The sequence below is a fragment of the Phoca vitulina genome, unplaced genomic scaffold, assembly GCF_004348235.1.
Source record: "Phoca vitulina isolate PV1807 unplaced genomic scaffold, GSC_HSeal_1.0 scaffold20, whole genome shotgun sequence".
Taxonomy (NCBI): Eukaryota; Metazoa; Chordata; class Mammalia; order Carnivora; family Phocidae; genus Phoca; species Phoca vitulina.
Window position 1 is genome coordinate 40,204,955 of NW_022589723.1, and position 23,055 is coordinate 40,228,009.

At 57.0% G+C, this 23,055-nt stretch overlaps 1 protein-coding gene across 8 annotated transcripts in view; it reads left to right on the forward strand.

The window, feature by feature from the left end:
* Positions 1-23,055, forward strand: part of LINGO1 (leucine rich repeat and Ig domain containing 1) — a 189,437-nt gene that overhangs the window by 148,362 nt on the left and 18,020 nt on the right. For 2 of the 8 annotated variants that reach the window (XM_032417929.1, XM_032417926.1), the window contains exons 5-6: positions 19,202-19,334; positions 20,287-20,394. The exons of 3 other annotated variants lie outside the window; for them this stretch is intronic. Coding sequence is in view for 1 of the 5 variants with exons in the window: in XM_032417926.1 (XP_032273817.1) it covers positions 20,374-20,394 (21 nt within the window). In the remaining 4 variants the exon portion in view is untranslated. 3 more of the 8 variants (XR_004301049.1, XM_032417933.1, XM_032417932.1) reach the window with 3 other exon arrangements.

A 23,055-nucleotide genomic window follows, 5' to 3' on the forward strand; every position in this document is an offset into this window, starting at 1 on the left:
GGGGGGGGGGGGGGGGGGGGGGGGGGGGGGGGGGGGGGGGGCTGGTTCAGGTCTGGAGCAGCTGCTCCTGGGAGGAGACGGATGGAGGGAGGAGGAGCCAGGAAGTGGTACCAGGGACCTAGACGTCTCTCCACTGCCCCACGGTGCGTGTCTGTGGAAAAGGAAGCAGGGTGCGGGCCAGGTCCTAGAAGATGTACTTCTCAGCTGCCAGCCCTGCTGTCCCCAAGCCTACCTGGCACTGGCTTCCATTTTATTAGTCACGTGGCCTGGAAAAGCAGGAGTGCCCATGGTAGACTGGTAGGAGCTGCCCTGGGCACTGGGAACTGCCAGGAGTACGAAGGGGCAGGGCCCTGGGGTGGCTCCGTCGTGGCAGGGGCCCGAGCCTCACTTCCTCCCTCCACAGCTCCGAGGCCCGGGCTGCGGGACCCCGGTGCTGTGGCTTGCGGTGATGTGGGGCAGATAGCCGGGGTGCCACTGCCAGGGGCAAAGCAAGCCGCCCGGCTCCATCCTGTACCCTGCATCCCTGTGCACCTAACACGGACTCCCAAAGTCCAGGGCCTGTGTCAGGGAGCAAAGGCAGAGGGAACAGGAGGCAGAGGGGGCTGTCATCGCCTGTCCCGTGGCCCCGGTTCCCCTCCCCCCATCAAAGGCTGTGCCAGATCACTGCTGACCACAGCTGGACGCCCCCCCCCACCCCCGGTCAGGGCTCAGGCAGCTCCTGAGTATTGCCCCCACCTCTCTGCTGCTTGGGGAGGCAGCTAGCCGCCCCTCACCACAAGAGCCCCCACAGGTGACGGGCTCATTTGCCTCGGACGGTGGGCTCTGGCCAGCGCAGCCAGCAGCCAAGTAAACCAGCATCACCCCTTTGCAGCCCAGCCCTGGACCCCAGGGCCCAGCTGAGTCAGTGCCATTTGAAGCTCACCATATGGGCGCGGGGTGGGTGCAGGGGGAGGAGCTGGGGTTGCCATGAGAACCCGCACGCTGGCATTTCCTCTTTTGGGGAAGCTGAACCATACTTTGCAGGCGGTGTAGGCTTCTGAATCCCATTTCTCTGTGTTTTTTAGGAAGGGAAAAAGGGCAGGGGAAGGGGGTGGAAAAGACAAGGAGGGAGAGAGATGGAGTGAGGCAGAGGGAGCGATGGGGGCTCTCTGGAGCTCTTGGGGGTTGATCGGGGGCCTGTGTTCCCCAGAGCTGAGCCCAGGGCCAAAGTCGGGTCTGGTGTCCCCTCTGACCCCTTGCCCAGGCCTTTGGTAAACCTTTTCCTTTCATCACACAGCCCTGCACCCTGCCTGAGGTTTCAAGCCAACTCGTTGGCCCCTTTCCAGGTTCCTATCCTCATCTCTGTCCCCTGAGTGCCCACTCTGTGGGTAGCGACACTGGGGCAGAGGAGGTCAGGGGCAGGCGAATGTTCTAACCGGAGTGCACCAGAGACTCCTTGGGCTTTGGTAGCTCGGCGGTGGGATTCCACACGTGGAAGGCTGCCTGGAGAACTGGGAATCGTGCAGGGGTGGGGCTTGGGGGATGCAGGGCGCTGAAAGGAGAAGGCTGTTTCCACCCATCCATCTGGTAAGGGATGGGGGGGTGGATGTGCTAAGAATACAGGCTCTGGGGGCAGACAGATCTGGGTGTGAATCTGGCCCCGTCTCTTCATACCTGTGGCACCTCTGGCAAATGAGCCTCCTCAAGCCTCCACTTCCTCGTTCTGTAAAATGGGATGATGGCACCTACCTGCAGGTTTCCTGCAGTGCTCACCACCGTGGACGGGCGCCCACCCTGAGCACAGGTGTGCTGGTGGGACCCAGCATGGCCATGTTCTGGGGAAGCGACACTGTAGAGAAGAGCTGTCCTAACAGGGAAGAAAAGTGGGTGATAACTAGGGGGCTGGGGGTCCAGGGGCAGAACGGGGTACCAGGCAGGCCTGGGCCACGTGGGCAGCTCCAAAGCAGAACCGCCACCTCCGCTGAACTCTAGCTCTCCCCCGGCTCCTTTTCCTGGAAGCCTTGCCGGTCATGTCTGGGGCAGCCAGCCTGCCTTCTGGGGAAGTCCCCTCCAGATCCTTGGAAAACGAGGCTACTGAGTAAAATCAGCACTGCACAGCGGCTCCACCAGGACTTCCTGATGTGTGACCCTGGCCAAGCCCCTACTCTCTGGACTGCCCTTTCCCGACCATAAATGGGGGTATAGACTGTTATCCTTCCCTCTTCCAGGGGCTGAGTAGGGCCCCAGGAGATGAGGGGCAAGCTACCTTTGGGATGTGTCTAGAGAAAACAGGAGGGAAGTCTGGCTTTATTCCTGTTGGGGGGGATGCCGGTTGGGGTGGGGAGTGGGGCCATCTCAGCTCTGGGCACTGCCCCCAGCGATAATGGAGCCCAAGCGTTAAGCCCTCCTAGGTGCCAAGGTCTTTACATCTCGTGTCATTCTTCTGATAACTGGGGAAGTAGCATTATTCCCACTTGACACCTGAGAAGACCAAGGCTCAGGGAAGGAGAGTAACTTGCCCCAGCTCGCCCACCAAGGGCAGCAGTGCCAGGATTAAAGCCCAGGTCTGCCTAGCTCTGGAACCCTATCCATGACCCCTCTAGGCCCCTTTCCTCTAGCCCTCCCAGACCAAGGCCCCAGTCTGGCCTCCCCGGTGGGCCACTGTGTGGGGTTGTAGGGACACTGCACTCGGCAAAGACAGGAAAATGAGGAGGAGTGGATGCTAAGCCGCAGACCCCAGTCCCTACTGGCTGGAGTCTGACCATACCTAGCCGGCCTGGGGCAGCCCCAGGACCCCAGCTTAGGAAGAGCACAGTCTTGGCATCAGGCATCTTGAGACTGATTCTGAACTTTGCTACTAATTCACTCTGGTTCCCCAGCAGGTTAAGTGACCCCCTCTGAGCCCCCTTTTCCTCATCCAGAAAACAGGGAATGGAGTGGCGTCATATTAGACTGAGCGGGTTTTGCTGTAATAATAACCTTTAAAGTCTCAGAGATTTAAAACCACTTCGGTGCATTTTTGCCCTGATGACCACTGGGGAGAGGGTTGGTCTGTTCTTCATTGTCACTCCAGACTGCAGGCTGAAGGAGCTGCCACCTCTCAACCTGTCCACCCCAAATTCCGTGGCAGCAAGAAGAGGCCTGGCCAAGGCTACTGGCTCTTAAAGCTCCCTCCTATAAGTGATGCGGGCACTTTCACCAACAGTTCATTGGCCAAAGCAAGTCACGTGGCCGTGCCCAACCTCCAAGGGGACGGGGAACCCCACCTCGCGGTTGAAGACCTTTGCTTGTGGGACAGAGAGGAGTGGTATCTTTCCCAGGGGTACACGGCATGATGCAGCAGAGCCAGGATGGACAGACTCCCTCACCCCCAGCTGAGCTCCCCCCACCCCAGCGCTGCTTTTAACAAATGAAAAAAAGCAGCAGATACCAGTAATACCTTGACTTTATTAAGGGCTTCATAAGACCCAGATCAAATTACATCTCCTGCAATCGAACAGTAAATTCAATTCTGTTCAACAAATGTTCTGTTCTACACCAAGAGGGCCCGGGGTGGTCTGGGTGGCCCATCAGGCTGGGACCCCGCCTCTCACTCAGCACCTTACCTCATCCCTCTAGAAGATGCCATCCTCCCTGGCTGGAAACTGCAAGTCTGCCCTAGAGTCCAAGATGAACGAACCCAAGATGAGTGAGCAAGGTCTGGGGAGGTGGAAAGGGTAAGGGACAGCGGGCAGGGACAGTGACTTAGGACTTGGAGCACTTGAGTCCACAGCCACACAAGGCTGTGTGTCCTTGGGCAAGTCCCTTCCCCTCTTTGGCTTTCAGTCTCCCCCCACTAAGAGATTGGCCTAGGTCCCCCTCCCCAACCCTAACAGAAGGGTTCTGAGAGCTTCTTTACCAGCCAGTATTCCCCCTTCCCAAAGCGAGGTAGCTAGTGTGGGAGAGAGGGCCTTATGCATCTACTGTCCCTTGCTCTCCACTCAGTGGGCCTGTTAGACCCCGCCCTCCCCTGCTGCAGCTCATAGTCAGGGGAGATGGACAGGTACCAGGCAAAGACCAGGGAGTGTGACGAGGCACACTCCCTCCAAGGAGGCTCAATGGTTGCTAGCCATGGCACAAAACAGACAGGCTGTAGGTTGAACCCCATTTCCCACCTTCTCCCCTTTGGTCCGCCATTGACTACCACTGAGCTGGAGAAATCCAGGAGGACTCCCTGGTGAAGGAGGAATTGGAGCTAGACCCTGAACCACAAAACTGGGCCAGGATGGGGAGCAGGTTGCGGGTGGAGAACAGCAGGAGCAGAGGCTTGGTGGCAGGGTGTGTCTGGAGTGGGTATGAGTACAGACGTGACCTGGAGGATATATTGACATGGGGAAGTGTGATTTCCATGTTCTAGTAGCAACACACACACACACACACACACACACACACACACACTTGTTCTCCAGCTGCAGATGCAGGCAAGAGATGTTGGGATTGTTCAGGAGGACAGAAGAGCTGTCAGCCAGGATTTCATAGTATGGAGAAATCATGTTGCTGGAAGGTCCAGAGAGGCTTCTGAGCCCCCGCCCCCAGGGAGTGTGGGAAGGGCCCTCTCTCCCCAGTGAATCAATAACAGCAAGAAGAACAGTAGTAACTCTTTTTGGCACTTTACCGTTAGGATACCGTCATCTTATTGGATCCTCACAATGGCCCTGGGAGGGCAGCTCTGTCCCACTGATTCCCCGATTCACAGAGAAGGCAAGATTTGCCCAAAGCTGGTGGATGCATGACATCCGCTCACACCGTCTGACTCCACGTGCCTGCTTTTCAGGAGTCCCATGGGCCTTCATCAAGGGGAGTTCTTCTTTCAAAAATAGATGGAGCAGGGTTCTGGCCCAAATGGGAAACAACACTCAGTTTCCTGCTCTGTGGCTTTCCTCGACTTCTTGAGTTTGAGACGTTTCCCAAGGCCACCCTTGCTCAGCCTTCCACCCAGGCTCCCCGAGACCCAAAGACCCCACACCCCCACATTCCTGCAGGGCCTCTTTCCCTGGGAAGTAAGAGTTGGCAGTTCACGGGCACGGGGCCGGCCAGGACCCTGCCCCCCAGTCTGTAGATCCTCTTGCTGCCGTTGCTCACCCATCAGGGGCCCTCAAGTTTGTCAGTACTTGTTCTGCATCTGAAGCTGTTGAGAAAGTGTGGCTTCAAGTGGGGAGGCTAGCGGGCTCCAGAATCATTGCTTATTAAGTCAGAGCACGACTTAGATCTAAACCCCTAGGTACGATGTGGTACTTTCTTGGTAGAAATTGACTGTTACCAGTCACTACTTGATACAAATTTGGGCTTTTATCATTTGGCCTTAAGAAGGAACTGTTAGCACATTTCCCAGATAGGGGTTGCTGGAAGCTCTGGGCGTGCCTCGGGTCCCCGTGGCGTGAAGATAGTTCTGGCTTCTAGGTCCAGCCACTTCCTCATTTGCATTTTTAGGTCAATTTGGTTTCTTTTTCTTTTTTTTTTTTTAAGTTTATATTTTTTGGTAATCTCTACACCCAACGTGGGGCTCGAACCCACGACCCCGAGATCAAGAGTCGCATGTTCTACCAACCGAGCCAGGCAGACTCTCTGGTGGGTTTGGTTTCTTTAGCGGTGCAGCTCTTTGAATACCAGCCTGCACATGATCAGAGAGAAGGTGTCTCCTTAGAGCTTCTGTGTAGCTTTCTAAACACTTCATTCAGGCTTCTGTCATCCATTCATTTATTCAAAAAGTCTTGTCTCGAGTGTCAGGTACTAGGGTTACACCGTGAAAGAGGGTGTGAGCTCTCAGCTCTCTTTCCACAAATGGAGGACTCTCTCTTCCCCCCAGTTCAGTTTTCCATCAAAAGTGGCCTCCGTGTGTGGACCCAGATGCATGAGTCGGCCACAGCTACTTTTTTCCAGGTGGTATTTTCCTTCTCCACAGTCCTCTCCTGCCTGACCCCTGCCTTTGAAGCCTCCCAGGGAGGCCAGATTCACTCTAGACTCAGCCTCTAAGATGTCTACTTGCCCTCCATTAACACAGACTCGGGGCAGCATGGGAGAGCCTCCAGCTTCTGCACCGTGCCTGGTCCACGCCAGCACCCAGACCCTCCTACCGCTTGCCTCCCCTCCCCAGTCCTCACCCGGCTGTCAGTGTGACCATGCGTGGCCTCTGCCCTCCGGGCCCACCCTGCGGGACTCGCTTGCTGCTTCCGACAACCCCCCAGCCCTTCCTCTCACCCCAGCCCGGTCCTGAGACATCTCCATGTTCAGCTGCGGCTGCCAGGCCCCACTTGGCCTGCCCCACCTGTCCTGCCCCACAACCAGGCAACTCCGGTCTGTCCTGTCCCTGTCGTGATGGCACCTAAGGGCAGGAGGAGCTGGTGGCCCAGGACGAGACCCTGTGGGGCCTGCGGCAACGACTGGCCCTGCTCCACCCAGACAGAGCTGCAAGGCTCGCCGCCCCCTGCTGGATGCCCAGGTTGCTATGGCGACCCTTGCCCGGTTTCCCTGTGTGGAGACCATCGGAAAATAACAGCCAAGACTGTTTTATTCTGTGTCCCACCTGGGAGCCATTTAAGCCTCCCGACTCCTTTTGACACGTAATAATTTTTTTTCACTTTGAAGATTATCCTGAAATCTCACTTCCTCCTCTTCCCCCGCACTTCTGTCCTCCGTGGCTGTCGCTGAGAGCCTCGGGTCTTCTGTCACATCCGTGCACATGCTGTGCTTGTGCTTACACGCCGTGTAGACATCAAATTGGCCTCCCCGTGATCGTCTCTTGACAGCAAAGCCCAGGGGCCAGGAGCTCTGTACCCCTTGGCCTCAGCAATCAAGGTCAGGGTCAGGATCAGGCCAGGTCATCCTATGATTAGAATTGCTATTTAATGTTCTCTCTGCAGCAGCGATCAACTTGGGAGTAGAACCCAGCCTTGGAATGAGAATGGAGGCAAACGCGGGTTCAAGTCTTGGTTCTCCCATTTTCCAGCCAGCTGGAGTGGGGGGAAGGGGGCGTCTGGCAGAATGGCCACATCCATGGTTGCGTGGGCGGCATTCCACGCACACTCTCCTGGCCCAGGTGTGTGGCCTGGCGCTAGTCACTGCCCATCTGTGAGCCTCAGTTTTCCCCTCTATAAAACAGGGCCAGTGACGTATCTGCTTCCGAAGGTTGCTTGCATGTGAAGTGTCTGGAACGGTGCCTGCCACACGGCAAGCACTCCGTAAATGCTAGCTCGATGGCTAATGTTAATATTGTAATTCCTATGTCTGGGTGATCTTGGGGCTCAGTCTCCTTACCTGTAAAATGGGGTTAATGATGCTACCGGGGGCCCCAGCTGCCACCTGATACCAAAGTCCTCCCAGCTTCCCATCCCCTCTCCCCATCTGCTGTCCATTGGCCCTGTCTTTCCTAGAGATCCTAGAACAGAGAGAGGGAGGGAAGAAGGGAGCAAGGAAATAAATCGCTCTCTGTCCGTCCATCAGTTAGCAATGGTGGTGTCAGTTTTTATAGAGAAGGGGAATCTGCAAAGTAGTCAAAAAAATATTTCCTCTGTGACTCCAGCAGCCCAGCTGTTCCCTTTCAGGAAAAGCGCTGAAGGCTGAAAATAAAATCAAGGAACAATGATAGGAAAACACAAGGCAAGAAGGGCGGGGCGCCGGGAGGGAAGGGCAAAGCAGACAGGGAAGAGGAAGGCACGGGGCGTGGCAGCAGGGAGGATCCCCAGGTTTTACCAGCCCTGTCCTGGGCTTAGAGCGTTCAGCAAGGCTGCCACTGACCCAGCGCCTGCTCTGAGCCACCAGCCACTGCATGCCCGCCAGAACCTGGGTTCAAAGGCAGTGCCGATGAAAGGAGCCACGTGTGAGAGTTAACCCTGGGTGCATTTGTGAGTCTTCCCGGCCCAAACTCAGGGAGGACCTCAGGCCCCCGGGCCTTACAGGAGGCATCTCAGCCATGGGTTAAACACTGGCCTCAGTGCTGGGGAGGGAGACTTTGGAGAGGAATTTCCAGGCTCCCACTCGGCTTCTGGCATATACTGATGCTGACCCCATGCAGGACAACTGTGGCCACTCCATGGGCCTTGTATGGACCCCACTCTGTCCAGCCTCTGCACCTTATACCTTCTGTTCCTTCCTCCTAGAAAGTCTGTTCCCCTGTCTGCATGTCAGGACTTTACCACTCCTGCAAGACTGCCTGCTCCAGGGGGACCCCTGGGGTTCCCACCCCCCAGGGTTCATCTCCCCTCCCTTCCTGCTCTGATGACTACCCACCTTGTTCAGACCCTCTTGTTAGCTGGGCCTGACTCTCCACTGGCTTGTGCTCTGGCAGATGGACTGATCCCTTTCAGCTCTGGCCTTCTAGTGCCCTCTGCCAGGGGCAGGACAGCCTGGGGACCATTGTAGGGCCTGGTCTGAGAGCCTCCAGGGGCCTTGGGTTCTCAGCAGGCCATTCGCCCATCCCTAGACTCCCACTAGGGAGGCCTCCAGGGAAAGTGCCCCTTGGCTTTAGCATCAGCACCTATAAAATAGGCGGTTAGACTACATAAGTTCTAAGTCCCTAACCATACACCTGACCAGCCGGGGGCCCTCCTCATGCCTCCACACTCTTCAGCTAGAATGTACCTGGGGTGCCAGTCCCAGCTTTGACACTGACTTCTCTGTGACCCTGGGTGAGTCACTGTGCCTCTCTGTGCCTCTGTTCCCTCATCTGTGAAGTGGGACACTAACAGAGCTTTCCTCGTTTTGCTACTGAGAGTATGGAACAGTTCATGCCTAGAGTATGGGAGGGCCCTGGTGCCTGGTACAGAGTAAATGCTTAGGAGGTGTTAGGCATTTTTATTTTTCTCCAGGGTCTGTGGCTCCCTTCAGGGCCAAGTTTAGAGGAACACACCCTCCCTGGCCGGTCGGCTAATCCCAGGCCAGGCACTTAAGCCTGTCAAAGTCCCCACCCTTCTTGGGGGGGATTTTGGGGACAGAACTGCCTCAGAGACCCAATGGAGGACATGTTCCCTGCTGGAACTTCAGGCTGTGTGGAAGGAGATGGGAGAGTAATCATGGTAGGCTCAGCATGGAGAGATGTCTGGGCCAGGGGCCGGCCCTCAGATCTTGCCCCGCATGCAGGTTTATACTCTGCCACATCTGCTCTCGGGAGAGAGGGCTGGCCAGCCTCCGCTCTGGCTCTCCTGGGGGTGGTTCCTGCCCTGCTCCACCTGCTCATAGATTTGTGACCTAAATTTGGGGCACAAAGAGGAGGGAAGGAGAGCTGAGTCCTCTTGAGGAATCGTGAGCCACAGCCCATTCCCCTCACCCCTCTCCTCCTTCCCCGTCCACGCCCCCAACTCTGCTCTCTTGGTTGCCATGACAGCAGGGCACTGGGGACAGAACCAGAGTATGCCAGCATGTGTGCCCAGGGTGGGTGGCGCCTCTGTTTCACGCCCGGGTCCTCCTGCAAGCTGGTGTGTGGCGGGCTGGGGTGGGGGCTGTATTTGGGTGGAGTTCCTTTGGGACCTCAGGCCTGGCCCCCGCACACTTCCCTGACATGCAGCTAGAGCACATGCAGGAGCAGTCAGTGCCTTTGCTGACTGTGGGGGCCATAGGTGTTTGCCCCCTCTGCAGCGGGGATCTGCCCTATCACACCCCCAGCAGGCTCATGCAGAAGACCCTTCACCACTCTCTCCTGCTGCTGGCCCCTGCATGAAGCAGGCCGGCTAGGCACTGCTGTCCCAGTTTATAGATGGGGAAACGGAGGCCTGCTCATGCGCTGGCTCCTTCGCTGGCTCCCCTAGGCAGGAGAGGTGTCAGAGGGGCATTTGGGATCTTACTTTCCTGGGCTGTCTCTTCTTCCACACCTGAGGAAGGCTGGTCAATGTCCACCACGAGGGGAGAATTATCAGCAAGGGGTTTCACTTTGCTTCTCTTCAGACTTTAGTTCCCAGGGCTAACCTCTGGCTGAAGGAAGGGCCACCAGGCTTTCTAAAGTAGGTCCGGAGCCACCTTTCTAGTGGGACCAGTAAGACATGCGCGGGCACAGAGTGGGTGCCGGCATGCAGCCCGGCAAGCGTGAGGGGCCAGACTGCCTGGGGGTGGGAGGGCCAACATAGTGGGCCTGAATTTGTATAGGATGCTTCCCACACTTCAGACATTACTGGCATTTCTCTTCAGCCATGATATGTGCAGGGACATGCCTCCCTCCCCCCAACCTCCAGCATGTTCACTAAATGTGAACATATTCCTGCCAAGTTCAAGAGTGGAGAGAGAGCTCGGCCCTGGTGGAAGTGAGGTCTGCTCTTCCGCCTGCTGCTTGGGCTGACGACAGAACGAGCTGGTGAGGAGGGGCTGGCCTCAGGGTCAGCCCTCCATCCCAGCCCATCCTACCCACCCCATTGTGCGCCCCAGGGACCCTCTCTGGCCCCGACTTCCTGGGCTGTGCTATGTGAAGTCTTTGCAAGCTGGCTGGCCAGGGCTCCTTCGTACCAGACCCCTCAGCCCCCTGGTTTGGGGAGTGGGTGGGTGGTCTTCTCCACCCTGCTCTCTTTGTGGGGAGGCCAGAGGCTCCGGGACGAGTGAGTTCTGGGGGTGTGTGCGTGGGGGAGGGGTGTCTGGGTATGCAGAGGGAGGTCAAGTCTGTGAGTCACTGGGAAATTTCCTGAGGGCACACCGGGCCTCTGTCCCCACTTGTCTGATGAGCCACCACGACAGTGCAGGTATTTATGGCTGGTTTTCGTGCCCCAGCAGGTGGTGTGAACACACTGCCTGAATGTCTGTGTTTTGGTTTGAGAGTGTGGGGGCTCTCCCATTGTCTGCCTTCCAGATCTCTCCACCTCGGGCAGCCAGCCTGAGCCTCATGTCACTTACCCCACGGAGGGGACCCCACCGGAGGGCCCTCCATCTGACCCCAAACCTCTAGGACCGTCACCTGGGTCAGCCCTGGCTGCTGCTCTTGGCTGCAATAGGGTGAGTCAGCTCACCTTTCTGAGCCTCCGTTTTGTCATCTGTGAGATGGGCACAGCAGCTCCTTCTGCACGTGTTGCTGGAGGGATGGAGGGAGCCAGTGCCGCGTACATCGGCTGCAGGAATGGCCAGTGAGAAGTTGCCCAGGGCTCGGCCTGCTCCTGGCTCAGCCCTGCTCTGGAGCCCATTTCCTGGCACCTCAGGGTGCATGTGCTGGCTTCTCTCTTGCCCTCCTGCTGTCATTCACAGTTGTAGCAATGTCAACCTCATTTCCCAGGAAACAGAAATGCCACAAGCAGACGGGCCCAGAAGGAGCAGATAGATGCTCAGGCCTGCCATGGGGACCCCAGGAACCAGGGTACCCCCTCACCAACCTGACCTCCTGGGCTCCTAGGACAGCATGGGCAGAGAAGGGATAGAGAAGGAGGGCACTGCCCACAACAGACCCCAGTGGCTGCCCCAGCACAGCTGGGAAGCCCTGAATGAGGCCCTGGGTTTTCCGTCTGGACCGATGGGCCTTGGAGAATGGAGGGAAATACAGAAGAGAGTCCTGCTCAAGACACCGAACCCCGACACATACAGCTGAGCGACACATCATGTTTAACCGTGATGCACACAGCACAGATCTCCAGCACAACACAGTGATATTTCAACAGCAACCACAAAAATTGGATACACACGCAAAGCAGACACAACTTTACCTACTAGACTCATGATCACAACGGCTTGCCCTCTAGAGGGCAAAGCATACTCGGGGCCCAATTCCCAGGGCTCTGAATGGATTATCTCAGTAATCCTCACGACCCTTTGGAGCAGGTGAAGGGGCTTGCCCAAGTGCTCTGCCCAGAGGAGTCCATATTCCAGAAGATTCTCCCATATATCACATTCACTCATTTCCCATTTTGCAGATATCATCTCCCCACCCAGCCCCATACTAGAGGGAGATGAAGAGGGAGGGCAAAATCCCGGGTATCCTGCCTGGGGGTGGCACCAGACTTTCAGGAAAGACACCCCTGTCTCCCAAGTCCCTGCCTGAGATTTTTCCCTCAGCCTGCTGCCTCTGGGCCAGTGCTGTGGCTCCTCACGGGGTACAAACCCTAGACCATGGTGCTTGGGGGGGGGCCGCCTTCAGTACTTCCCCTCCCTGCCCCTATACTGTGACTGGTAGGGTGGCACGCCCAAGAATGGCAGGAAAGACAGTGCAGGCCACACAGCCAGAAGAGGCCCCACAGAAGCCCTGGGGACCCGAGGCTCCTGGGCTTTCCTCCCTGTGTACCCCCTTCTACACGCCCCTGTGAGCCTCTCACACCTCCGTGTAACCTGACCACGGCTGATAGTTCTGGCAGTCCTTATCAAGATGTGACCCTTCCCGCCTTTGAGGTTGTCCTGGTGGTTCTCCCCTGAACTCCCGGACAGCCCTACTCTCCCACCTGGTCCAGCACAGGCAGCCTTCCTGCTCTCCCTTCCCTCTCAGCTTCCAGCACCATCCAGGGGGCCTGGTTAGGGCCACCTGCTACCTGTCCAGGGGTGCAGCTTGCCTTCTCTCCCCTGACCCTCTGAGTGAAGGAAAGTCAGCCCGAGAGATGGAGGGAGAGACAGAGACAGGAAGGGATAGACCCTCAAGGGGTCAGAGAGGGGCTGATGCTGAATTCTGGGGGCCAAAAGGGGCTGTGGCCTGACCTGACCAGTCCATCCCCAAAAGTACACCTCCTGCTCTGGTCTTTGTAGCAGCTGGTGGCCTTATCCCTGCACCTTCTGCATGCTCCCCCCGCCCCCGTACCCCTGCAGCCATTCAGTTTGGTGCAGTCTTGGAAACCCGACGGACATGTTGGGTTTTCCCCCACATATGACCTATGTAATCCTGGGCCAACGAGGTCCCCTCTTGGAGGAGGGAGGTATCCTTAGGGCTCCGAGTGAGCACCCAGTCCCAAGAGCTGCCCTCTGAGATGCCTCCATCCGTCTCTGCCCAGGCCATCTGGCTGCTACTACAGGCCCCTGCCCCAGCTGGCCCCTACCCCAGCGGGCAGGTGATAGGCAGGCAGGTGCGAAGGACCAGGAATTGTTGGGCAGGAAGAGAGCTCCTGGAAATGCCAAAGCACAGTGGCTGTCAGAGCGCTTGTCCCAGTTGTTACAACATAACGCCGAGCATGGAGCGTGAGCGTGAGCGTGAGAATCTCCCCACCTCCTCCTGGGACGGAGTCCAACTGATGTGGGGCGAGGCAGGAGGCCGAGGCTCCAGGCTCCAGCACTGGCTTGTGTGGCCTCTGACAGCTAGGAGGCCTCTTCGTCCATGTGCAAAACAGGCTGCCATGGGACAGACCAAGGCTGCACAAGATAGGATAAGGGGTGCAGAGAGGACCCCCAGAGGAGAGGCCCAGCCCAGAATGTAGCTGACAAGAACTTTCAGGATTCCCTTCTTTCCTCTGGGAGAGGGAAACCACTTCCAGAACTAATGTACCAGTGGGGGACAGTCCAGGACTAGAGAGAGGAGCCTGTTGGCCACCCAAAGCCCAGGTGATGTGCCCAGCCCTGCTCCCTGTGTGGCCTCCAGCAGGTTATGTGTGAACTGGCTGCCCCTTTAGGGCCAGGCTGGGGAGAGGGGTGCCTTCCTAGGCCTGGACTGCCCCCCCCTGCCCTGTGTGGCCTTCAGCAGAGCTGAGCACACCAGGGGTGCCCAAGTGCCCAAATCTGGCTGCCTGGTTCCACTTCCCTGAAGGAAGTATCCCAGAGACTGAAGACCCTCAGCCTGAGAGAGAGTGGGGTGCCAGGCTCTTCATCACTGAGGATCCAAAATCCCAGCATTCCCATCCACCCCTACTCTCCCTGCCCATGCCCGGTGAAGCCTCTCTCTGTTGGCAGCCCTGCCTCCGGAGCCCTGCCTCCACCTTCCTTCTCCGCTCCCTGGGGGGTGGGGATGCCCTGTGTGTGGTGGAGCCTGGGGTGGGCCAAGCCCTGGCAGCTGGGCACCTTCCTCCTTCTCAGTCCCCCGGCCCCCCCCCTTTCTACTAATGTCCTGGACGCAGGCCTTAATGGAGCGGAAAGAGAGCCTAGCAGAGGGAAGCCTCATTAGGCCTGATCTAATTAGGAGCTCCTGTGAGATTGGGGGGGACAAGGGAGTGCCCTATGCACCTATCACACACAAATTGTCCTGGGACCCTCCTCCTAATCTCCCAGGTAGGCACGACTATCCCCAGGTGGCATGGATGGAGAGCGATTCAGAGAGAGTAGGTGACTTGCTCAAGGTCACAAGCAGCAAGTGGCTTCCCTGGGATGTGCACCACGTGTATCTGGGCCCAGTCCCCGGTTCTCCGCAGCCCTGGCCTCAGAGCTCTCTGGGCTCCCTAGCGCCCTCCATGCCGGTTTGTCCGGCGTCTGCGTGCACACCGCAGTGAGGGAGAGCTCGCGGGTCCGGTGCTGGCTCCTCGAGTCAGTGGATCTGCTCAGTACCACCTGACTCCCCAGGGGGTCAGGAGGAGGGAGGGGGCGGGGAGCGGGGCCAGCCAGCCTCTCAGGCCCTCGCCTCACCCACCCTCATCCATCTCCCTCTGCAAGCAGGCAGGGTGTTGGGGAGCCCATGCCTTGCCTGGCGGCCAGCCGCCCCTTTGTTAGTCTTAGCTAACAAGCTGTTTATGGGTGCGACATGACACCTGCTTTCTTTTTTATAACTTCAATAATTTATGGGCATATTAGTGGCCAGGCGGCCGCCCTGGGTCCCAGCCAGACGGGACAGGGCGATGCAGCCGGGTGCCTCTGCCGATGTTTACTCTCTCCCACCATCAATTATTAAGGAGCTAGCCTTCATTTTTGCACATAATTACATGCATCGTGATGGTTCGAACTCCCCTGCTCTTAGTCCCTCTGGAGCAGGGCCCGGCCTGCCCAACAGGGCTGAGCCAGCACGGGGGTCCAGTTGGCTGGAGGATGCAGCAGGCAGGCACCATACCTGGGAGACAGATTGTGGCAGCCTCAGCTCCATGCCCCCTCTTGGGGAAGCTGGAACCACCCGGGGCAGCTCTGGCCTTCCCGAGGACCAGCTGTCTATCCCCACCATCCCAGGGTCAGGCCTCTGCACCTGCTGTTCTCTCTGCTTGGACACCATCCCCCACCCTCTGTAGGGCTGGTTGACTCCTACTTAGCCTCTGGATTTCAGCTCAGCCACCACCACCTCCCAGTGATCCATCCTGACTCCTGTGTGTGTGTGCATCTCCCCACACTCTCCTCTTCTCCGCCTGCATCACACTGCATTAAGTCTTGCACGCTAGACCGTGGGCTCTTTGGGGGCACAGAGAAAGCTATTTTGAATGTTTGTTGAGTGAAGGAGTGAATGGATGGGTAGATGGATGGATGGATCCCCCGCCTCCCTCACCACCAGTGAGCCCACTGAAACACCTGCCCCTTCCACTCCAGGAAACCCGTCTTGGTTGCTCCCACCACACACCTCCTTCTCCTTGAAACTCCTCCAGATCCTCCTCGGCTGGGTTGGAATCCCCCAAAGGACAGCAAAGCCTGGGCCCTCCATCTCTGCCCCCAGCACCAAACAGAGGGCAGGTCAGGATGGAAGGAGGGCCAATTGTGATAATCTCAGCTCTGCTGTGTGACCTGGGGAAGTTGCTGGTCATTTGTTCGTTGGCCACATTGGACATGGAAGGGGGCACATGGAGATAATAACTGTCCCTACTTTGCTGGGTGGGGTTGAGGCTTATGCGACACGATTTATAAAAGCACCAAATGCAAAGCCAAGTGTGTCATAAGCGCTCAAACAATACTCCTTAACCTCAACCATTGTCTGTCTGGGAAATGAGTCGATGAATTGAACTGAATTGTGTTGAATTGAATCCTCTTATTCACACCTTCTCTTGTCCACACCTCCTTGTGTGGCCCTAGGCTTGGCCCTGTAAATATTCCAGATTGATGAATCAAGACTCCCAGCATCTCAATCCACACCCAGGAAGGGGGAAGAGGACCAGTCTCTCCCGTGCTACAGAAGAATAGATGGGGGCCAGGGAGGTAATGTGGCCTCCTCCCCCAAGGGGATGGCAGAGTGAGGAACCAAGCCCTGGCCTCCCACTGGACTTGAAGGCCTGGGAAGGTCTCCCTGGAGACCCTGTGCCTCAAAGTCCTCCTCTATAAGAAGAGAGAATAATAGAATAGACCCATGGGACTGTTGAGAGGATAAAATGTGTTGCTTAGGACCACCAAGCCTGCTCACAGTGAGCACCTCAGAGTGTGGGGTTCTGGGTGGGCCTGCCTCTACCACTCCCCCTTCCTCTCTCTCCAGTGGGAACACTCCCCTGGAACCAGTATAGGTCATTCTTATGCATGTTTTTAGACTTTGCCTATATATATGGGTATCTATACACAATTTATAAGGTTTGGGGCTTGCTTTTAAACCTTATATAGGCGGTATCATCTTATACATATCTTTGGCTTTTATTTTCTTGACCTTGTGTTTGTGAGATCACCCAGCTGGTGTGTGGAGCTCCAATGTGTCCATCTTCAGGGCTGCGTAGTATTCCACTGTATGATTAGACACCGTTCTAGTGATGCGCATGTAGGGTGTTTCCAGTTCCCCACTGGTAGAAACTCTGTGTACACTTGTGAACATTCCTGTACTTGTCTTCCGTGAATGTTCCTCCAGGGTATATACTGTAGAGTGTGCATCTTTTCAACTTTACTTGATAACTGCGAACTTGCTATGCCATTTCTCACCCTGACCAGCAACAGGCACTTTGCCTGCATTATCTCAATGCCCCCAGCCATACTGAGAGAAAGACACTTTTGCCCGTCTCATGGATGGAGTATGTATGAGTTAGTTATCTGTGGCTGCATAACGAATCACCCTGAAACTTAGTGGCTTAAAACAACAAATTTGTATTATCTTACAGGTCTGTGGGTCAGGAATCCAAGTGAGGCTCAGGTGGAGGCCTTAGCTGGAGGCTCCAGGTCTCTCACAAGGCTGCAGTCCAGGTGTTAGCCAGAGCATCAGTCATCCAGGGCTTGAATTGAGCAGGGTCTGGGTCCACGTTTGCTCGTGTGGGTATTGGTAGGTCTCAGGACTTCGTGGGGGTGCTGGTTAGACATCAGTTCCCTTCCATGTGGGCTTCTCAACAGGGCAGCTAATAATATGGCATATGCTATGTGTCATAGCGAACAAGCAAGTGATGGAGAGAGGGTACCCAAGATGAAAGCTAGTCTCTTCATAACCTAATCTCAGAAGGGATACCCTATCAGATTCTCTTCATTAGAAGTGACTCCATTAGTCCAGCCCACACTCAAGGGGAGGGGATTGCACGCAGTAGGGGAGATGCCAGAAGGTAGGGACCATTGGGAGTCATCTTAGGGAGCTGCCTATCACAGGACGACTGAGGCTCAGAGAGGTGAAGTGACTTTCTCAGGGTCACACAGCGGTTAGAGATAGAGCCAGAACTGGAACTCAGGACTGCTCGGCTCTAAGGCTAGACATCTTCTGAGCCGCTACCCGCTGCCTTTGACTTAATAACAGGTTCCGACTTAAGTTAATAAACAAGACTGCTGCACAACGGAACTCAAGACAAGCGCTTAATGAATGGATTTGCTAATAGTGCTGCCTGTTTGCACACATTAGCTCAAGTGCCCCCTGACATGATCCATGGGGACAGCCGAGCCCAGGCTCTCAGGAGAAGCTGCTCTGCCAAGCCTGGAGCCCAGATTCCCAAAGAGCCAGGGAGTGGTCCCTTTTTACAAACTGCTTTTTATATTTGCTTTTTTGTTTTTGTTCTCAATTTAATCATTTGGGTGTTTTTGTAATTTTGAGGGGGGGATCTTTTTGTTTTTATGGAGTGCACACTTCTTGTGTTTTAACTGCAAGGTCAGGAACATCAGGAGGGACTTTGGGGTGGGCAGGGCTGACGAGCCCCTTCACTGGCCCCAGACAAATTTCCTGCTTCTCAGCTCTTATGGATGCAGCAACCAGGCACCCAACCCAGCAGGGCTGTGTGGCCAGGCTGAGTAAGGGCCATTCCCGAGGCCTTATGTCTCTGCAGGGCTCCTGCCCTGGGTCCTCCAGGAGCCTTTTGGTTTCCCCCAGTTCTCAGTGTGATTCCAAGTAGTGGAGGCTGCTGCCTACATTGCTGCTAGATAAGTGAATGTCACGGATGCTGGAACATTTCCAGTGGAGGCGTGGGTGACCAAGGCCCCAAGATAAGGGGAAGTGAGAGTTGAGGACTCGAGTGTCCCTGTCCCCATGCCCCGGCACCCCCCCCCTCCTCTGGGAAGGGAAACTACTGGTCCTTCCTGATGAGTGGATTTCAGTTGAGTTTAATTTGCACACATCAGCCCCTCTGGAATCAGGGCTCTGGGCTCTCTGCAGAAACTGGAGGAGACACAAGATCAATCCCTGCCTTGAGGGTGTTCCTGATTCTCAGAGGCCGAAGAACTTGGTCGAGGCTTCTCCTAGTGGGAGCGCTGAAAGGAACCTTACGGTCAAGCCCTGTATTTACAGAGGAGGGGCTGGGGGGCCAGGGAACAGAGAGAAACCGTAACAGTATAATAACCATGTAGCAAGCACCTACTTTGTGTCTCCATTTAGCAAGCACCCACTGTGGGCCAGGCCCAGCATCAAGTACTGGATTAAGTCATGAGATCTTCACACCGTCCCCCATGAAATGTGTTCTGCTGATATTCTGTCTTCCAAAGGAGGAAACTGAGGCCCACAGAGGTACCCAAGACACAGAGCAGGAGACTGAGGTGCTCAGAGTAGGCTTCTGGAAGGAGGGGGCCACACAGAGCCCTGAATTGAAAGGGAAGAGGGGAAAGGTGGGAGGAAATGAGTCGAGAGTCTGAGAAAGCTATCAGTGACAAGACATGCTTGCTGGGGGGCTGCCAGGGAAGAGGATACCCCAAGGAAGTGATGGTGGCTTTCTGCACCTCTGCCCTTGGAGTCTTGGCCTCAGCCTTGGCCACAGTGGGTGTCCCTCCATTATGATCAACACATCTCCACATGTGCTATGTGCAGAGTCCCTTTGAGCTGAGCCCTGGTGCCCTTCCCTGGGGCTCGCTGCCCCATGCAGGGCTTGGAGGCCAGGAGCTGGGGTGCACCCAGATGAGTGTCTTTTCCTTTGCAGGTTCCTGGGCCCGACCCTCTATAACATGCCTCACTGGGACCCTGGCATCTGGCTCAGGAAGGGGCTTCCGAGGGGGCAGGAAGGTCCTAACCCTGGCCACAGCTCCAGGCCACCTCGTAGAGGGACTTCTCTGCCAGCCCCTTCAGATGCCCCCCATCTCCTGCCCCCCTCCACAGCTGCACCAGTGCAGGGCCCTGACCTATGGATTTTCTGCCACGTCCTGACCCACTTCACTCCAGCCGAGTCTTTCTGACTTCATTATACCCGTGGCCTCAGCAACCCCAGCATAGAGGGCTGCCAGAGCCAGAGGTGAGTGTGGGGCTTCCGCTACTCCTGGGGGCCTGCGGTGCCCCCAGCTCCTGGGCTTCAGTCTCCTAGGAACTCAGAATCCTGGAAGGGGCCCCCTCTTGAGGCCGCATCCCATTCACCCCACTATCTAGGTGGGGCCACAGAGACACCACCTCCCCACCCCTACCATCCCCTCATTGCCTAGCTGGGGCAGCTTTCATCCAGGGAGCATTGGCAGCCCCTCAAGGTCACACAGCGTTATTTAGAGCACTCAGAATCAAATTTGTGGTATACACTGGGACATGGGGTCCACTAGCTCCACAGGGAACTCCTACTAGATCCTGGCTCCAACCTGCTCCCTAACCCTGCTCCATGCCCTGTGCTGCCTGTCCAGCCCCCCCCGCCCCCCCCCCCGGCCCCTGGTCTCCGTTTTTCTTGCTAATTAGAGGTCTCAGCAATGACTCCACTGTCCCAGCCATTTTAGAGCTGTCATTAATTTCAAGTGGCTTCAGAAATACTCATCATCGTAAAAGCCCGCGGGCTGCTGGGCTGCAAGCGGGCAGGACCAGCATGGAGCAGGCATACTGGCAGGCCTGGCTGTGCCACCCATTCCTTCTTGGGCCCTGGGGGACTGGCCCCTCTTCCTGCATCCTCAGCCGCCCAGGGCGGGGGTGGGGGTGGGGGTGGGGAGCACAGCGCTTGGGCTGTGACATCAGACACACACTGAGCTTCAAAGCCCAGCTCTGCCTCTTACACAGTGAACTTGGGCAAGATACCAGCCCTCCCCAGAGCCTCAGTTTTTCATCTGTACCGTAGGGATAGCAATACCAGTCTTGAAGGGCAAAGTATGTCAAGTATAGCTCAGAGCCTGGCTTACAGTAGGGGCTGAGTAAAGGTTCGAGGGCCCTGTCCCCTCCTCCAGAGTCCTCTGGCAGACCCGCTCCAGTTTCTCTGCTTTGCTGTTCTCACTCAGGCCACTGCAGGCTGGCTTCTTCTTCTGTCCATCAGCTCCTGCTTTATTGGGACTTGCTGAATTTTCACTCTGAAGCCAGGATCTGCTATGTGCCCACCCGTGAGACAGGTAGGTTGAGGTCTGCTCTTGGGAGCTCCTAGTCTGAGGACAGAGAGAGAGGAGACTGGGGCCTTGCTTCTAAGGCCATTTTAGTTTCGGAAGGGGAGACAAGAATAGAAGAGAATGGTCTCAGTTTGGTCTTGAAGCTCGGGTGGAAACCAGGCAGAGGGCACACCAAGCAGGTGGATCAGCAAGGACTAAGGCTTGAAAGTGTGGGAACATTCTTCAGCTGTAGCTCCAGCCTATAATCCCCTGGTTGTGTCAGTTAAGCCGTGGGCCAGGCCACTCCAATGTTTCACATTCTCCATGGCCCTGGGATCCCTGAGAGGGCTCTGCTGGGGACCACCCCACCAGCAGGAGCTGAGAGATGCCTGTTCCACAGCTCATGCAGAGACATCTGACTGGGTGAGGACCCAGTGACAGACCTCCCCACCCTTTTATGGGGTCTTTGAGTGACAAGGCCAGCAGCCTGCACTCTCACCAGGCCCAGGCTGGACCCTCAAAAAGGCCTTTTCTCCAAGTTCTTCCCCCATTTCCTCCCCCACCCCATTGTTTCCACTGGTGAAGTAAGAGAGGGAGTCATTTCTTTCGGAGAGACAGGCAAGGGGGAATGGCCCGGATGCTGTGTATAATGGAGAAAATAAGGCTGCGGCGCAGTTCCAGACAAGGCTCTTTGGTCACCCCTGCTGCCTCAAGGCGCGGAGGGATAATGGTGGGCCCCAGAAGGCCCCACCCCCGGACGCCGACTTCCTTAGCCAGCATCTGGGGTTTGGGGGTGGGGGCAGTGGGCTCTCCCCCATTTCTCCTCCGAGATCACTGAGGCTGGGAGCAGGTGAGTCGGGGGCGGAGATGCCGTGGCCGCGCTGTGCCTGCGTCAGTCGCCGCACCAGGAATAGCCCCCGCCCCCGCCCCCGCCCCCCAGCGGGTCTGCGCGCCCGCCGGGCGCCTGGCGGAGCCTTTACGCAGCAGCTAGAGAGCGTCTATTCCTGTCGGGCTGGTGGGAGGAGGCGGCGCGGGAGGGCGGGAGCTCACGGGTAACTCACCAGCAGCCGGGGTGGGGGAGCTGGGGAGTCTGGGAAGGGGGTCCAGGCAGCAGAGAGTTGAGGGACCAGGGAGCCGCCTGCGCCGGGCTCTTGAAAGAGACGAGGACACCTGTGCCGCCTCCCCTCTTCCCCGCCCACCTGTAAGTCCCTCTGCCAAGCCTGCCCCCTACTGGTTTACTCAGCCATGGAAGGCGATTCAAATTCCCATTCCAGGCTCTACTCGCTGTGTGACCGTGGGCAAGGCATGTAATCTCTCTGAGCCTGGGCTTCCTTCTCTCCGTCCCGGGGGAACAACAGCGCCTCCTCAGCGGTTTGTTGGAGGATGAAGGGAGAGCGCACAGCATCCGCACCTGCTAGGAGGGGCTCCAGCTAGGCCTAGGATAAGAATGGACACGGGACGGTTTTTCAGGCAGGACTGTCCAGACCAGTGGTGTGGCAGTGAGACTGAGAAGTACCCGGAATCTGTTTAGCTGGAACAGAAGGTCTGTGCAACTCTTTGGGCTGTGCGTGTGAGGCTGAACAGTGGAGATAGGAGATGGTGTTGGGGGTCAGGGGAGACTGGGAGCCCCACCATGCCAGTCAGGTATCTGCAATGAATGTCAGGCAGGCTCTGCTGGGGGAGGGGGACACTGGCAGCAGGATCCCGGGGTTTGTCTCAGAGACTGAGAGGCCTTGGGCCAGTCTTCTCTTCGCCAGCCTCACTTTCCTTCTCCGCCTGCCAGAACCCCTACCCCTGTGGGCTCACGGTGTCAGGGGCGCTAATGTGCTAATGGGATGCACTCTCAGTAGTGGAGAAGGGTGGAATGTGCCAGGTGGTGTGAGCATTGATGGTTATTCTAATCAAATTAACTTAGTGTTAAAGGGCATCTGGCTTCAAGGAGATGGAGGGGACGTAGAAGGAGGTGAGATCCTAAGGGTGGTAGTCCACTCTGCAGACTGCCAAGACAGTTGATCCTCCGCATCTGCTGATCAAGGAGGATCTGGCTCTCTGAGGAGAGGTCCCATTCTCTAGGCCCATCTGAGTGTGTGGCCCTAGCCCAGGATCCTCTGGATCACTGGGATCAAAGTGAGGGACCTCTATACCCAGACTGAGGCTCTTCACTGCCCTCTGCTGGTGTATGGGTGCCGTGTTCGTGGCCGGAGCCGGCCATAGCGGCTTGCTGCCCTCTGCTGGACAGGAAGCCGGGTTGGGCGGGGATCCCGGCTGCAAAGGGCCGGTGAAGACCCCGCTTGGGGTAAAGCCGTGGAGCTGGCGCGCCTTCCTCTCGGTCCCCCCGGAGCTGCCCTCTCTGCCTGCCTGGCCCCAAGGCCGCCAGGGTGTGGGCCCTACAGAGATTCGCGGACATTTGGAGAAGAGGGGCAGGACAGAGGCTCCGGGCCTGACCCCACGCCGTCCTCTAAACAACCCTGGCTGGGTGGGGAGCCTTGCCCGTTCACGTGCGTGTGTCCGTCCACACGGCAGTGTGCAGTGACCCTGGTTAACACGTGTGAATACATTCACGCGCTCATATGCACACGCATGTGGCCACACAAGAGGGTACGTGCACACTCAGGGAGGACCGTAGTCCGGACTCCCCTGGGTCGGCCTAGCCCGGGATTCGCCCAGAGCCCGGGACTCGGAGGGGCG